General features: G+C 24.8%; 1 protein-coding gene across 1 annotated transcript; it reads right to left on the bottom strand.

Moving 5' to 3' along the window:
• Window positions 1–2133: 2133 nt before the first annotated feature.
• Window positions 2134–8934, bottom strand: LOC126905784 (transcription factor E2F2-like). Its single transcript, XM_050685834.1, has 9 exons — window positions 8856–8934; window positions 8635–8771; window positions 8305–8440; window positions 8026–8251; window positions 7139–7239; window positions 6918–7075; window positions 6738–6854; window positions 5945–6161; window positions 2134–4280 (listed from the first exon to the last, which is right to left on the bottom strand). The coding sequence occupies exons 1-9, from the start codon at window positions 8929–8931 to the stop codon at window positions 4153–4155; spliced, it is 1296 nt and encodes a 431-aa protein (XP_050541791.1). The 5' UTR covers window positions 8932–8934; the 3' UTR covers window positions 2134–4152.
• Between the last annotated feature and the right edge of the window lie 8199 nt (window positions 8935–17133).

The raw sequence follows: 17133 nt of genomic DNA, 5'->3' as shown, positions 1-17133 counted from the left end.
AATTTTTTATTTTTTTTTTTTTTTTTTTTTTAACATACTATTATTTTTCTATATTTTGTACATATTAAAATTTGGTGTTTAAAATCATAAACGATATATACTTCATGTAGTAAAAGGGCAAATTTAAAATTTTGTATCAAGACTTATTTTATGTTATTTAATGGCTATCTGGGATATTACGATTCTGTAATAAATTTATTGAGCTTATTCTGTATAATTATATATGTACTTCAAAATTTTATTAAAATCTCCAAATAATAGCAATGGTTTATGTTATAATTTTAGTTTTTTTTTTAACTTATTTTTATATTTTTATTGATAAATTATTTTTCTAAAATATAAAAAATGATCAATTAATCAAAAATCACTTGATTACTTGTAAAATAAATACAATGTTGAAATAAAAATTTTAGTTGTTCTTTAGTTACTTATATTTTTTTATTTATCAGCTATTAATTACTTTTTAGAATCATACCTTGTAATAATGTCAACCAAATTTTTTTTTTTAAATATAGACTAGAGGTAAAATATGGTTGCTGCTAGATTATTAATAGACATCCCTCCTCCAACCTATCTACAAAAAGGACAAATAGTTTTCGAAGTACTAGTCTAAAACTTGTTAATGATCAATTATTTTCATAATAATTATTTTCTATTTTATGAGCTAGTTAATATATATATTGTCATTTAAAAAAATTAAGTTGATACCTGTATACATTATAATAGATGGTTTTAAAAAGTAATAATTAAATAATTGTATATAAAATATATTTAACTAAAGAAAAACCAAAAAAAATGTTTTTCAATAATGTATTTATTTTGGGAGTAATCGAGTGGTCTAGGATAAATCACTGTATAGCTCAAAAATTAAAACACAATTAGTAATATTAAAAATATGCAATTATTTAACAAAAATAAAATAATTAAAAACATTTTTTCAAAACAAAATCGCTGTACAAAATAACCAACCTCAGTCAATTTTATATTTATTTGTTTAACTCATGATGAAATCATAAATTTAAGACTTAGTGAAGATAGTAAGAGTATTTATATGAAAGTTTGAGAATTAATTACTAAAATCATAATTATTTTAAATAAACTAATTTTATTATTAATTTATTAAATGATCTTATATAATAGTACTTACTTTTATACGAGTAAGTTGGCTAAATAATTGTATTAGAAAGAACAAAAAAATCTCTAGTCTGCAAAGACTAAATTTTATAACGATGTTAAAACTCATACATTCAAAATTACTTCACAGTTAAAAACATAAAAATTATGAAGTAGGTGAAAAAATAATTTCTTTTTTAATTAAATAAGCTCAATAACGGTAATGATTTTTATACTTTTCATTCACCTAAAATTTATTTTTCTATACCCTTACAAATTGAAAATTTTACGGTTCATGATGAAGATGATTACAATAAGCATTAATTAGTTTTTGAAATGCGAGGTCTCTAATCTAATTTGGCACACTCAATGATTTTAGGAAAAAATTGACCAAATCGGGCGCGGATTAAGAAGAAATTTTATCACTATTTTTTTGGACGAAAATATATTTTTTTTAAATAATCCTAAATTTGAGGGCCTATAATGCCCCCCTTGTATTTATGCCTAGGTTAAATGCAGACTTTTTTTTCCTCTAAAATAACGTTTTAACTTAGTTTGTTCTTTTTAAAATACACTATAATTGCTTATTGTATGTTTACACAAATAATAAACGTTATACTATTTACAACTTAAATAGTAACTTTAATGTCTACTTCTATCGAAAAAAAACTATAACTACAGTTATTCCTATTTAATAGAAATAATATTATTATAGTGAGACTGTGGTGTGGATCATTCAGTCATCGCTTTAGAGATGACAGCTGCGCTGTTTGCTGTTCTCAGATGAAAAAATATACGGGAACTTGACATACACCTTACCCCCTTCAGGTTTCCTCAAAGATGACGTTTATCTTGTCTATGCTTTAATCATGATGTTGGGCCAGATAGACAGACCGTATAAAAATCCTATCAAATTAATAAAGTAAAACTGGCCCTAGATAGTTAAGAAAGAGATTAAAGAGATAATTATAAGTTATTCCTATTTAAAATCAACTGAATTTAAAATAATTCTTAAGCATATTCCTTGACTTCACAAGTATATTTAAATTTTAGTATTGATAGATCAAAACATTTTAGTGAATAATTTTCTATAAATTAAAAAACTATGCAATACTATTAGGATATTATAAATAGGTATAAGTCGAAATGCTTAGCACATCAGTTTAAAAAATTTGCTACCTCCAAGAAAAGTTATCAAAAAAATCACAGGTGCTTTTACATATAAAAGTTCATAAGAAAAAAAGCTTAACTTAGCTACTACATAACATTTAACCACTCTGCACCAATGAAATTATAATAGAATAATAAATTAATTTCAAAAACCTTTTCTCAAAATTAGATTTATAAACTTATATACGCATTAATTAAACAAAAAAAAATATTGATTAATGGTATTTTAGTAATCAAAAATAATTTCAAAGAAACATTTGATTTTGCTATAAAATTTTGTTTAAAAAATATTAATCATTAAAAATTCTATTTAAAAATTTTTAATTAAACTAAACAATAATAATTATATAAATTATGCATAATAAAAAGAAAAAATTAAAATACATTAGTATTTATTCTAACAAAATATTACACAGAAAAATGTTGCTGATAGTTCTATTACTCAAGTTAATTAAAGACATAGAAAAATAATGTTCAGACAGTGATTTCACAGTGTCTTTAAAAATTAAAGTGTAATTGGGAAATATTTTATAGAAAAAAAAATTTACTAAATAATAATCCATCACTATAAAAATTAGATTCAAAATGATAAATAATAAACTGTATCAAAATTCATCATATCAGTAAAATTTTTACAAGAGCAAATTTATCTAAGTGTCAAATTATAATGGCACTTTATTATAATTTATATTAAAAATTAAATACAATTTTTGTGTAAGTTGTCAATAAAAAGCATACAAATTTTGGAGGAGACACTTAATGTACAATGCTACATAATTACAATGCAGGAACAGTGAACATACCAAAAATTAGCTTGCTTGAATCATAATTTGTTAAAATTAAATAGCAAGATAATTAACAATGAATAGTTTTAATCTCATTTTTTATCATTTTAAGCAACAGGCCAACAATACTTAAGTTAAATTTTGTTCATGCAAACATATTGTACACAAACAGTTAATAAATTTACAAAGATGTTAGTAAAATGGTCTAGAGTTCAAAATTAGTAACAGAGATCACCTGACAGGACATTAAAACAACCAAATAAATCTATCTTGAAATACAGAAATAGTACACGACAGTTGATTTTATAATGATATTACAATTAATGTATACATAAATAAAAGTATTTTAAAACTAGTATTTATGTTTCCAAAATAATAATACAAATTAATCTTTTATCTTAAATAACTAGAGGTAGACTAATAATACTAAAAATTATTAAAATATACAGATATTTTATTTAGAAAATATTTTATAATTATATATATTTACAAATATATGAAATTCTATAACCTTTTAATACATCAAATACAATTTATATTAGATTGGGAACAATTTATGTTCCATTTATCATTTCTATAATGGAATACGAAATACTCAATTCAAATATCAATTTTTTTTTAAAAAAGTTAAAGGCACTAAATTGTATTTATTTTGTTAGTGTTCTTTTATTAAAACATATTCAGCCAAAATTAATTTCAACATATACAAAAAATAATAAAACAATTCATAAAAAAAAATTGGAGATTATAACTATAAAATATAATGAAAGTCAAAACACACTTTTACTTGAACATGAAAATAGTTTTAATGATTCAATATCCAAAAATTCAAAAATCAGAAACTAAAATAATAATTAATTTAAAACATTTAATAATTGATATAAAATAATAAGCTAAAAATTTAAATTTTGGAATAATAAATAAAAATGTAATTAAAAATAAGATTAAATATTAAGTAAAAAATTTTCTTTAATTAAATAAAGATAAAATTGAAAATAAGTAAATAAAGAATTGTTATACAAGAAAGAAAGAAGAATATTGGCTTATAAATTACAATAAATTATTTTAACTAACTGTAACTTTATTATTCTAGCCTGAAACCAAATAGATCACCAAGACCTTCTTCTGAATCCAAACAATAGTTATAATCATCCTCATTAGGTGGTTCTAACATCAAGAAAGGCTCACATGATACTTCAAACATGTCTTTAGCTAAAAAATAAAATATGACATACAAGATAATTTAAGAATACTTACACCCAAAAGTTAAAATAATTTATATCATGCAAAAGTTAAAATTTTTCAATACTTTAAAGAAAGACAATGTAGCAAAATTAAGCTCAGTATAGTAGTTTAGTTTTAGTATGCTCCAACTTATAAGACATATATATATATATATATATATATATATATACATTTGTCAAAAATAATTTATCTTTTTTGGTATTTAAATATAAAACACTCACAAAATAAAAAATAGTAAAAAAAAATGTTACATATTGGACAAATTAAAATTTTAGCATTTCTTAATAATAACATTAAAATACAAATATATTATAAATATATTTTTAAATATTTAACATTTTTAAAAAAAGAAACGGGATGACTGAATAAAAGAAAACAAGCAGCTATTACTGTCAAGCAGCAGCTGAATTCCATGGTGCTACAAGACATACATTACATGCGGCACTCGTAAAATTCAGTTGACAACAGACACTTTATTTTTCCAGCAGAGTACCCAAAAAGCACTATTGTTAACAAAACATTGAATAATCCCACACAACAGTTTAAAGGTTTATTCCTTTTGAACCAAGTCTGCTCCTCATTGAAGTATATCATATTACATTAATAAAGCTTTTCATTAATTCACATTAAGCCTTGTAAAATAAAGGCAGAATAAATTACAATAATAGTAAATATTTTTGCATTAAAAATGAATATTTATTATATATTAAATAGTTAACTTATTTCAAAATAAACATTGTATTTAATAAAGATTGTCACCATATTAAGATTTATCTAAAATACAAAATATGTAAACTGAATTTTTTTTTTTCGTTTGCAACAAAATAAAAAAATTAAACTTAATTTTCTTAAAATAACACTTTAAAAAAATGAATAATAAGACTTAACTTGTTTTAAAACTAATTACTGTAGTTTTTTTCATAATATCTCATCAAAGAAATCTTTAAAGGGACATCATTCATTACAATTAAAATGTTTGTCTTAGTATATATAATAAATGTAAAAAATATTGAGAACTAATAAAAGTTAAATGTTATATTTAAAAGAATGAAACCATCAATTATAGTTCTTATACCATAACTCTCAGTAGAATATTACACTAACTGGCTATATAGTTATAAATGTAATGTAACTACTGGTAAACATCATTCTGAAATTTCTATAGAATTATAAGAACTATGCTAAACAATACAAGAGTTCATAAGATTTTAGAATCTATATTCAATAACAAATTGGTGAAACATAAAGTTTTGTACTATACAAAAAATATATATATATATAGTCAGTAAATAGTGTCAAAAAAGAAAAACAAAACAAACTAGTAAAAACAAAATAAAACTCCAGCGATATTATAATACTTCCAACATGCAAAATACTAAATAAATATTAATTCATAAAATAAAAACAAACATTTTTTTTATGGATTATATTTAAGCCTAAGGAAATTAGCAAATAAGCTTATGATAAAACAAGAAAAGAAGTAGTAATTAGACTAGAAGTAATAAGTAAAAGTAAGTAGAAGAGAAGTTATATGCGAGCAATAGAAACAGCTTGAAACTTCATAGCCATCATGCGTACACCAGGATGTGCATGGAAAATGAAACGTGGTATATGTGTAATAATTTGCATACCAGAACCACTAGTGCTAGGAATGAACTGTTGCTGTTCAATGTTCATATCTTCTTTGGGTACATCAATTACACAATGGTCATCATCATTTTCAATATAAGACTTTACTGTTTCTACTTTGTACTTGTAAGACGAATAGGTTGGAGACTGTTGAATAACAGTAAGTTTTTGTGGTGACTTAATGACTGAATTATCATTGTTTGAATTGTCACTGATATTCTAAAAATAATAATTCAATAAATTAAGGTTATCTTGTTAGTTGCTTTTAAAACATATTTATGTATATTATTAAAAAAATGTGATGCGAGTTAGGTAATTCTTCAAATAAAATATACTTTTTTGAAAAGCAAAATTTTATACACTCTATATATACATGATGATTTACTAATATCTGCTTCAATTAGCAGTAACTATTATTTTTTTGGAAATAACGAGAACATTTTTCCAAACAAAGTATGATAGTAAACTTATGTTAATCATAAGTAATTATGTCTATTAACAGACATGAATTAAGGATAAGACCTTTCTATAATGGATAATATCGAATTATACCCGTGACAAATGACAATTATTGTATGCTACACAGCAAATTATTAATAGAAAATTGGCTAAAAATCAAAATTTATAGGATAAAATTATAGGAAAAATACCTTTCAAAACATTATTAAACTAAAAATAAGTTTTTTAAGTTTTCATAAATGAGAATCTTATCCTTAATGAATGTATGTATAAATATTTAATTTGACAAATTAAAAAATAAAACACTTTTTGTATTGAAAAGGTTTAAATAAATACTTGAGTAATATAAGGCCTTAGTTGGCTCTGAGGTTGGTGCGTAGATGCACTAGCATTGTATTCTGGACACAAGAAAACCTCAATTTCACCAGTATTACTTTTCATATACATTTTTTGCTATAAAAATTTAATTAATTAAATTAAAACAATTCTATTATAAACTAATAAATGAACATTTACTTCTCCATCAACATGATCTTGAGGTACTTGGAGTTCTGTTTCAGGTGGTGCTTTTACAACAAGAACAGTTTTTTGTCTGAATGACTCAATAGACCTAATATCTTGATAAGATACATAGCCATACCTTTTATCTTCAGTTAACTGTTTAATATCACGTTCTAATAATAATAAAATATATAAATATATATTTATACAAAATCAAAAAATATTTTTATATATACCAGTATTAATTATTAATTTATCTAGTTCTTCTTCTTTGGCTTTCATTATATCTATATCTTGTTGAACTGTATTTTTGTCTGATCCATACATATTTCCACCTCTAATGTAAAAAAAAAAAAGTGTTTTAAATTAATATTCATATATAATATATATATACAGTATAATTGATTTATCATTGAATATTAGATTTTTTTTAAATAAAAATGTATAGAATTTTTTTTATATTTTTCAATAAGATATAATTTTTTATTTATCCACTATTAGCCACATTAAGATCTTAACACTTGAGAAAATATTTTGCCAAAAAAGAAGATATCAATTAATGTCCACATGATTTAATCTATAGATATACTTAAAGTATGATGATTTGATAATATAAAATGTTGGGAGTTAACCTTTAAAATACACCTACAGGCAAAACAAAAAGTATATCTATTGATAGTCATAATTGGCAATAAATGCTGCATATCTGTGAATAGCAACATCATAAAAAGCAATTAGCTAACTATATTTGTAATCCTTGTATTTTAATACAAGAATTTGAATATTTCAATTGCTATATCTAATAAATGAATGAAGTAACATAAAAATTCAAATACCTTTTACTACTAAAAAAAAAAAAAAAATAAATCCAAAATATGAGTGTTAATTTGAAAAGCAAAGTTAACATAAATATAAGGGATAAGGGATAAACTTAAAAAGTATTAAAAAGGTATTACAATAGTATTACAAAGTACTACAATAATTCAAGAAAAATATTGTAACTAAAAGTAACCAAAAGAAAAAATATTAAAATTATTTTTATTTTTAGTAATTGAGTGGGTTATAATTAAAATAATCATCTTGTGTATTATATATATAAATTATTTTGTTAAATAACACTTACTTCCACTGGATATTGTTTTTAGATTTTTTTTCTAAAATTCCAATACCTTCTAAAACATTTGTAATATCATATATCCTACGCTTTTGAACATCTAATTTTTCAGATGCAATATTCAAATCAACAACACCATCAACTGAACTTTCCAACAGACCAATAAATTTTTTTGTCAAAAGTCCTAAAGATGTATCATATCTAGTTGGACGTTCAGCACACTTTTTACCAGCAACTGTAAAAATATTTTGTCATTTCATTTTCACTTAGAAAATTTAGTTAATATACCACTCTGTGCTGGACTGGGATTCTCACTACCACCACTAGAACTTGACCATTTTCTCATTCTTTTTGGAGTCATTGAAGTGGATACCTCCTCATAACCAAAATTTGAAGTTTCTAAATTCAATCGACGTTTTACACCCTAAAAATTGATTCATTATAAAATAAATATAAATTTTTGATATATTATAAATATATTATTTAATAATAAAAAATGTTTTTTATATTCATTAATATTAAAAAATACTAACATAACTAAAAATCAAATCATACTTTATTAATAGTTTTTTTTTAATGAGGTTTCACTTGTAAACAAATTATTGAAAATCTACTTACTTGAGATTTAACCAAAGGTGATGTTAATGGATTTGGAATGATTTGATTTTGTGGAGTCATACCATACTCGTGGTCAAGCAAATGATATGGTGATGGTGTCAAAAAAGTCGTTATATTTGAACTATTGTTGACATAATCTAAAAATAATAGTTAAAAAATAATTATACTAAAAACCAAGGAAACCAAGTAAAATATTAAATACCACATCAATTATTATTTACCTAGTTTTATTATTGTTGTATTAGGAGTTGAAGATCCATCTTCTTCTAGATTCAACACCCTGCATGCTTTAGACATATTNAATTTACCATAAAAAAGTATGTGGATTTGTTAAAACATCATGGGACAGCCTGTATATATATACAGATTGAACAAACTTGAGAGTTCTTATAACTTTTGATCGAATCATCATTTTATAATTATTTATTTTTTTAGCAACTTTGCATTGGTAGACTGCATTAAAAGAATATTTTATACTATTCATTTTTAATAATAAAAAATATCATTTATATTTTATTTTAATTTTAAAATTGCAGATTTTTAAAGTTATTTTTATAAATATTTTAAGATGAGTAATTATTGAGTTAAAACCTTTTTCCAACAAAGTGGGTATATAGCACTATGGGTAGAACTCATACTGGTGTATATTTATAATATATATTCTACCAGCACGACATACCTCCCACTCATATTAAAACGCTTAAGGGAATATTATATTTATTTTTCAATCTATTTAGTAGTTCACATTAACATGATGTGTTAACCCAGATTAAAATAATATTGTTTAAAAATGTATACACTATTTGATGATTATAAAATTAATACATTGTAGAACGTTATAGTTAAACTATAAAAATATTAAACAAATTATAGTTCATAATCAATAAAATATTTGATGTTATCATTTAAAATGTTTATATTTTACACTTTTTACCCTTCAAACTAACACAATTAAGCATAGGATAAATGAAATATACAGTAAGTTTAAATCAAAAATTATTTATATGTTTAATTTAAGGCAAAAGTTGACCAATTGTTCAACAAATTATAGATTAAAATAATAATTATTATAAATTGTTATATCTAAAAAAAATTCACTTATAAAGGATTTAAAAATCATTAAAAATAGACTAATAACAAAGTTATGAGGCAACATTTAGAATACATTTTTTACCATACTTCCATAAATTGGAAAAGGAATAACTAGGATGAAAGAAAAGCTGAGTAGTTTTATGTGGAGGAAATATATAATGACTTATAAGTTAGAATTAGCTATGTAGTAGTCATTCAATATACCTAAGGGTAAACAGAGACGACGACCGCGGCGATAGATGGACACGGATGCAACGACATAGAGGTTATGTTTTGGCTATCGCGCGCGTTGATTTTCATTGCTTACTAAATGACAACGAGCCTAAGAATTCTCAATATTAATAAGACCATCAACATTAAAAAGGGATATTATATAACTGAAAAGATAACATGACCAATAGATTAAATACACAGAATGACGCCGTCGTAAGGAATAAAAAGATTTTATTATTTTTGTTGATGAGCAACCGATAGCTAATAGAAACCTTAACGTGTTACTGGCAAACAGGTCATAGCCTTTGCTTACCCGTTAAAAGTAGAATAACTGCTAGTCAGCAGCAGCATAAGGTTACAGCGTTCCATCGGCGTCCCATGTTGTTGGCGGAATCTCACCCGCACGGGTAACCGCTCAAATAGCCGTGGAAACGCGACAACACGACACAACAGTTTGTCTTCGTATAACTAACGATGATAATAGAAAACACGTTTGTCGCCCACAAATACTAGGCGAACTTTAATTAACAACGATGTCGTTTTGATTTTCAATATCGTTTTCTACACTCAAAAATTGCTAACCAGGGTAGAGGATTTCGTAACTCGGCGGCGGGGCCTTTGTTTACGCGGACAGACTGTGGGGGAGAGGGGGACAGGGTCTACCGAGAGGAATCGAAGCGACCTGTGTGCCGGCGGTGGCGGGGCGCGACCAATCATCAAGCTGCTGCCGTGTGCCGTTGCAAAACAACAACCAATCGTGGCACTTCGGCACCGCGGCAATTGTCGTTTAAAACCGTTTTCCCGCTAACCGGGAACAGCTGTTCGATACCACCTCGCCCCTCCAATAAAACCAATGCAGCTGTCTATTCAGGACGGTGAGAAGCGCGCCAAAAACCAAGATTTCTCTTCATCATCACTCGTTTCATTTTTGTAACAGTTCACATAATTTTTTTTAAATAATTTAATGATAACTCAAATAAAACTGTTATTTATGTAAAATAACTCATTTTTATCCCAGAAAACATTCCTATCAGTTAATATAGACATGCGTATTGAAATGTTTGATGAACTCTAATAGAATGATAAGTTCTCTTTTAGCATCATTAAAATAATTACAGTTCCTATGGTCGTTTGTTTTTAATGAAATAAAGATTTAATGTATAGTGTTGGATTACAATAGATACAAAAATCTATGAAGGGTCGTTGCTATAAAAAAAAAAAATGATTTTCAAGTTATGTCTATTCAAACAAATTAAGGAGATAAAATTGCATTAACTCTAATCTTTATTTTAATGAAAACTGCACTGATCCACGTAATTCCTAAAGTTCTAAAAATCTATTAGAGTCAAAGTTATTTGCGCTCCTCTTTCACTGTGGTTCATCTTTAAGTTTTTATTACAAGAATTAAACAGCGTTTCTTATAATTATTCTCAATAAAAATCTTTCTACTTTGAGAGATAGAGTCAAACTCAAGTGTTGAAAACTAAAAAAAAAGTTTTTGAGGATTTCTTAAGAAAAAAATAAAGCACAAGAATACATATAACTTAGTTCAGCTTTTAATTTTTTAAAAATTTGCTTTTATGTATAGATTATAAATTTGCAAGCTGAAGTATTACATAATTTGATAAACTATATTATAATCATAAATGTAAAAATATCACAAGATTACTGTACTAAAATAGTCACAATTTAACAAACAAGAAAACCTGTTAAAAAATATATTAATTATAAATATAATCGAGTTTTAATAATAAATTAATCCTGACTAAGGACTATTAAAAGTTAATAAATATTAACTTTGCACTAAGTAATTTTTTTTATACCAACTAAAAAATTAAATCAACACATGACTTAGAAAAATTAATATAAAAGAGCTTAACCAGTTGTAAAAATATTTCAATTATAATGCTTTATTAATAAATACAGACTATAGTCAGCGTTTATTATGCAAATTATTATTTATTTTAATAACATTCCCTTTACATTAGTTTTTAATAAGAGAATTGATGTTAACCTAAATAGCATAAAGTTAATTATACTTAATTTAATATATTACTATATAAAGGCAAGTATTCATTTATTAGAAATATTATTAAAATTAATAAATATGACCAAACTTAATTATTATGCCAATAAACATGGTCAGGTTTATTCGACCGAATTCATATGTTGGCATCAGTTTAATTCGATATTTTTTTCCAAGGACTTTTAGCTTAACCATTTAACGTGATATTGGTTATCTCTAGCTGTTGAGTGATTAACACTTTAAATCAATTATATTCTATTATTTCTTTCTTTTAAAAAATATAATATTCTATTATTAACTTTTTTTTAATAAAAATGTTAATTTTCTATCAAAACTTGATCTAACTCATAGAAAACTGTTATTATCTATAAAATAAAAAATTGTAAACATCTCAAACATAAATTAATGAATTAACACATAAAGAATTTGAAAATTATAATTATGTGAACCTTAAATGTTAATCAATACTATTTTTTTAATAACACAGTTGGATAGTTTTAATTGGAGCTTGTATCAATAGTATTGATTCAATACTATATTAACTCATATGTTGTCACATTTTAGTAATCATTTTATTTCAATATTTTAAACTTTATAATAAAGTGTATAATGTTACTAAATTTTATGGTCAGTTTATAGTCAAAATTTTTGGAAACTAAGACAAATTTGAATACACTGAATACACTGAATAGCAATTAACGAAACATTCATAAGAAAAATTAACAAAACATAACCTCAAACGAAATATCTTGTATTGGCTATTGAAAATTAATATAGTTTTTTCCGCTGATCAATTTATAACTGCCCGAATAATATCATTGTTCAATTAAGTGCTACAAGAAATTTCTATCATCTTAGTTATTATTTTTTATATTTATGTTGCACTAATGCTTCTTTGATAATTTTATCATGATAATTCAAGTTCAATGGACATATGACAAAAAAAAATCGTCATAAAATTGTGAAAATAATTTTATTATATTTTAGATAGGTTTTATACTATTATTATAAAACCATTAGCTTGTGAAAACACAGTTTAAACTTCTATCTATTGATATCTAAAGTAAAATATTTGTTAAATTTTTAATGTTTTATTCATTGAAAAATTTATGATTTACAATATAAACTATTAATAAATGAAATCTGAAAATTTTTTTTTATATTTAAAATAAAACTAATATTAAGCTCAAAAAATTTATATAATGATATAATGATGTTTTATAAAATATTTTTTTGGGCGAGGATTAACTTAGCACTTACCAATTTTTATTTCATAGCACTATAAAATAAAAACCCTTAAACTCTTAGCACTTGCTTAGGGTTAACAAAAGACTTAATCCATGTTCCAATGTCAAGATCAAAATTAAAAAAAAAACTGAAACCATAACACTGAAACAACTAGACATTTTTTAATGAAATAGATAAAATAATTATTAAAATTGAATAATAATTTTTATAACAAAATATAATAATATATGAGATAGTAGTGTTTTGGAAGTTAAATGTGTTCACTTTCCGTTAATTTAGACTAAGTAAACTAATTTCAACGTTTAGAGTAAAAAGAAGGAATTATTAACACGTTGATAGACAAAATCACATATTACTATTATAGCAATAATAATTAAATTTGACGTCTGGGGTCATTTTTAAATATTACTGCTATAACAGTGGTTTATTTATTCTAAAAATGACATTACTGATATTAGCAGTAATATTTTCAATGATTTCTTATGAAGGAGGGAAGTTGTTCTGACCCCATATATCTCATAAAACCAGTGGGCACTCTATTTTTAGCTAAACCGTGTTATTAACTGTCCATCAACGTGTTAAGCAACCCCTAAACCCCCAAATTGCGTCTATTATTCTGTATTTTCAAGATATTACATTTTTAGTGAAATTATTTATTTATTATGCATAAGCGCAAGAACATAATATACAATTTTATTCGAGATTAATTGGTCTCATTTATACTCCTAAAAGTCACAGTTATGCTTTTTTCTTTGCAACGTGAGTAGCTGCTAAAGATAACCCTTTCTGTTGACACTCCACCTCATAATAAAGATATAATTAGGATCGTCAGATTTATAAACAAAAAATACTATTAATAGTCAATGTAAAAGTATATTTTTTTTATAAAACAGAAACTAAGAAAAATATTTTAAAAAACACTACATTAAAGGAACTGTAAATTTACATCATAAGAATGCAATAATTCACGTTTAATTTTTAAAGGTAGAATAACTTAACTTCGTTCTTATAAAAAGAACTCAATCCACGAATCTATTCTTTTTGGAACGAATTCCTTCTCTACACTATTCTATGACTATGACTAGTACTGACCCGACATAGGAGTGCACACTTGTCAGACACTCATTTTTTCGAAACTTTTGAATATTTTTAATTTTTGTGTAGGAAAATATTGTTTGATTCAAAAAAGTGTAAAATTATGAATTTTTTTTTTATCTTTTCAAGTATAAAAAACCTACAATCTAATAATTTTTAATGAGAACCCCTATTTTTAGTTTAACGTGAAAAAAATTTTCAAAAAATATTATTCTTATATTTTTTTTAATTTGGTGAACCATTTTTAGCTTCGATGCGAAGCTGAGAAAGTATTGGTTTTACTAAGATGTGTTTTTTTTTTTTTTTGTCTGTTACCACTTTTTCTCAGCTCTCACCGAACCGATTTCTTTCAATGATACGTCAAAGATCACAAATCGTATCTAGTCGAAGACATTACCCTCAAAAAATGAAAAAAATTCCCTCGTTCCCCATAAATGGGGGAAACCTCCAAAAAAATTACAAATTTAAAAATCGCTAATTTTCGAAATTTTTTCAATTTTTTTTACTAAAAACTGCCGTAACTTTTTCAAAAATGAACATATCAATATAATTTTTTTTTTATAGCTGCTTGATGTCTTTACCTATTATTTGGTATATTTTTTTTGTAAATTTGACCTTTTTTCTGCCCACAGGGGAGGATTTAAAATGACAACTTTTTCACAAAAAATTAACTTTTTCAACTTAACTTTTGGAAATGTTCTGGAAGGTCTGACACTTTTATATATATCTTAAATTAAAGCTAATGTAATGTACTTTAATTTGAAAAAAAAAAAATTTGACCTCTGGACTTCATGGTGAAAACGGCTACTGAATGCTATTTTTGTGTGAAAATTTTCGATTTTGTATTTTAAATTTTTAACTTTATTATGCTATTACTTTTTGAAAAATGTATGGATCATTACAATTTTTTTATGGGAAATACTATTTTTTAATAATCCCTTTTTCATTCGACATACTTTATCTTAATCAGGATATTAATAAGGAACTAGCAGTTTATGAAGCTTTTGGAATAATCCACCAATTTTTTAAAATTAAACACTATCTAAAGATTTGCATCGAAGCGTTTTTTTTTTATAGTGATTTTAATCACTGTCAGATATCATTATACTTGATCCAACTATGCCACATCACCACTGTGCCGCGACCCCCCTGTGCTGGGTTTTTAACATTATAATGCTATAACTAATTGAAAAGTGTATGGATCAACATAATTTTTTTTGGTGAAATAATATTTTTTAATATTCCCTTTTTCATTTGATATACTTTATCTTAATCAGGATATTAATAAGGAACTCGCAGATCATGTAGCTTTGGAATAATCCACTAATTTTTTAAAATAAAACACTATCTAAAGATTTGCATCGAAGTGTTTTTTTTTATTATTGCCTGTTTAGCGGTTTTGACCAATTTTCTATTGATAATTTACTCTGTGTATCATATAATAGTCGTAAATTGTCACAGATACAATTTGATTTTATCATTGAAATCTTTAATAATTCATATCTATTAATAGATATACTCTCTTAGATTCACCACAAGTATACTATTGTTCATTACTGAACGGTCGGCGTGGAAAAATGTTCAAGGTTACTACGAAAGAACTAATATGTATGGCCTATTGAAGTAGATTATTATTACAATCAGTATTATGAAAATCAAATTAATGATAAATCAGTATTTTAAATCCAAATCTTTAAAAAATTTTAGAACGCACACGGCTGATTTTATAAGAATATAGTTGTTTGAAATTTTCTTTTCTATATCAACAAATTAAAAATGATGAATTAATGAAGTGTCTACGATCAGCTACAGTAAGCAAATTCAAGTTAAAGAGAACTGGGGTATAATCACAAGGAAGAGGATAGATGATACATTTATTGGCTACTAAACGAAGAAATTTTTTTTAAACTCTTTTAATCATAACACAATTAAAAAAAAGGAAAGGTCTCCCAGGGACATGCCGTATTCCAGAATATGACGCACCAAGATATAAAATAAGAATTTAAGAGGAGATAATAGGTGAAACTCTTGTATTACATGCAGGGCCGTTTTTAGGGGTGGCACGGGTAGGCTTATGCTCGGGGGTGGCACAATATTTTAGCAAAATTTATATTAAAAATGTAAGGAAAAAAAAGATAATTGCATTTTATTTAATATTTTTGGAATTTGTATTTTAGAAAAATGTTATGTACTATTTTTTATATAGCTGTATTATTGCTAAGAACTAAGATATNATGAACTACTGTTTATATAGCTGTATTACTGCTACAAACTAAGATACGTAGTATATATATAGTATAATCTTGATCCGTGAAAATGATGAAATAGTTGATCTAGAAGAAGTTAATTTGCCTAGTGATTTAGAATTCAAAGTCAATACATATTATGTAATTTGTGACTCTATAATTAAAGAATTTACTACTAGAAAGTTGGCATATGATAATGTAATAACTAAGTTTCTTTTTAAAACTTGATACAATGAAAACATCGGAAGTATATGTATCAGCTGAAAATTTATATTTGATATACAAAAGTGATTTAGATGAAACTTTTGTAAATGATTGTATCCATTTCCAAAGTCATCTACAAAATATAAAATATCATCCTAAAAGTATAATTGATATGAGTACCATGATGAAAAAACATGAGTTGGAGGATATTTTTCGATATGTAAGTATAGCATTACGTATGTTTCTTTGTACTCCAGCGACCAATTGTACCGCAGAGCGGTCATTTTCAACACTTAGACGTATAAAATCATATCTAAGGTCAAATATATCCACAGACAGACTAAATGACCTGGCAATTTTTAATATTGAATCTCA

Source organism: Daktulosphaira vitifoliae, unplaced genomic scaffold, assembly GCF_025091365.1.
Source record: "Daktulosphaira vitifoliae isolate Bord-2020 unplaced genomic scaffold, ASM2509136v1 Scaffold_4, whole genome shotgun sequence".
NCBI classification, from domain to species: domain Eukaryota; kingdom Metazoa; phylum Arthropoda; class Insecta; order Hemiptera; family Phylloxeridae; genus Daktulosphaira; species Daktulosphaira vitifoliae.
This window is presented reverse-complemented; position numbering and strand designations above follow the sequence as displayed.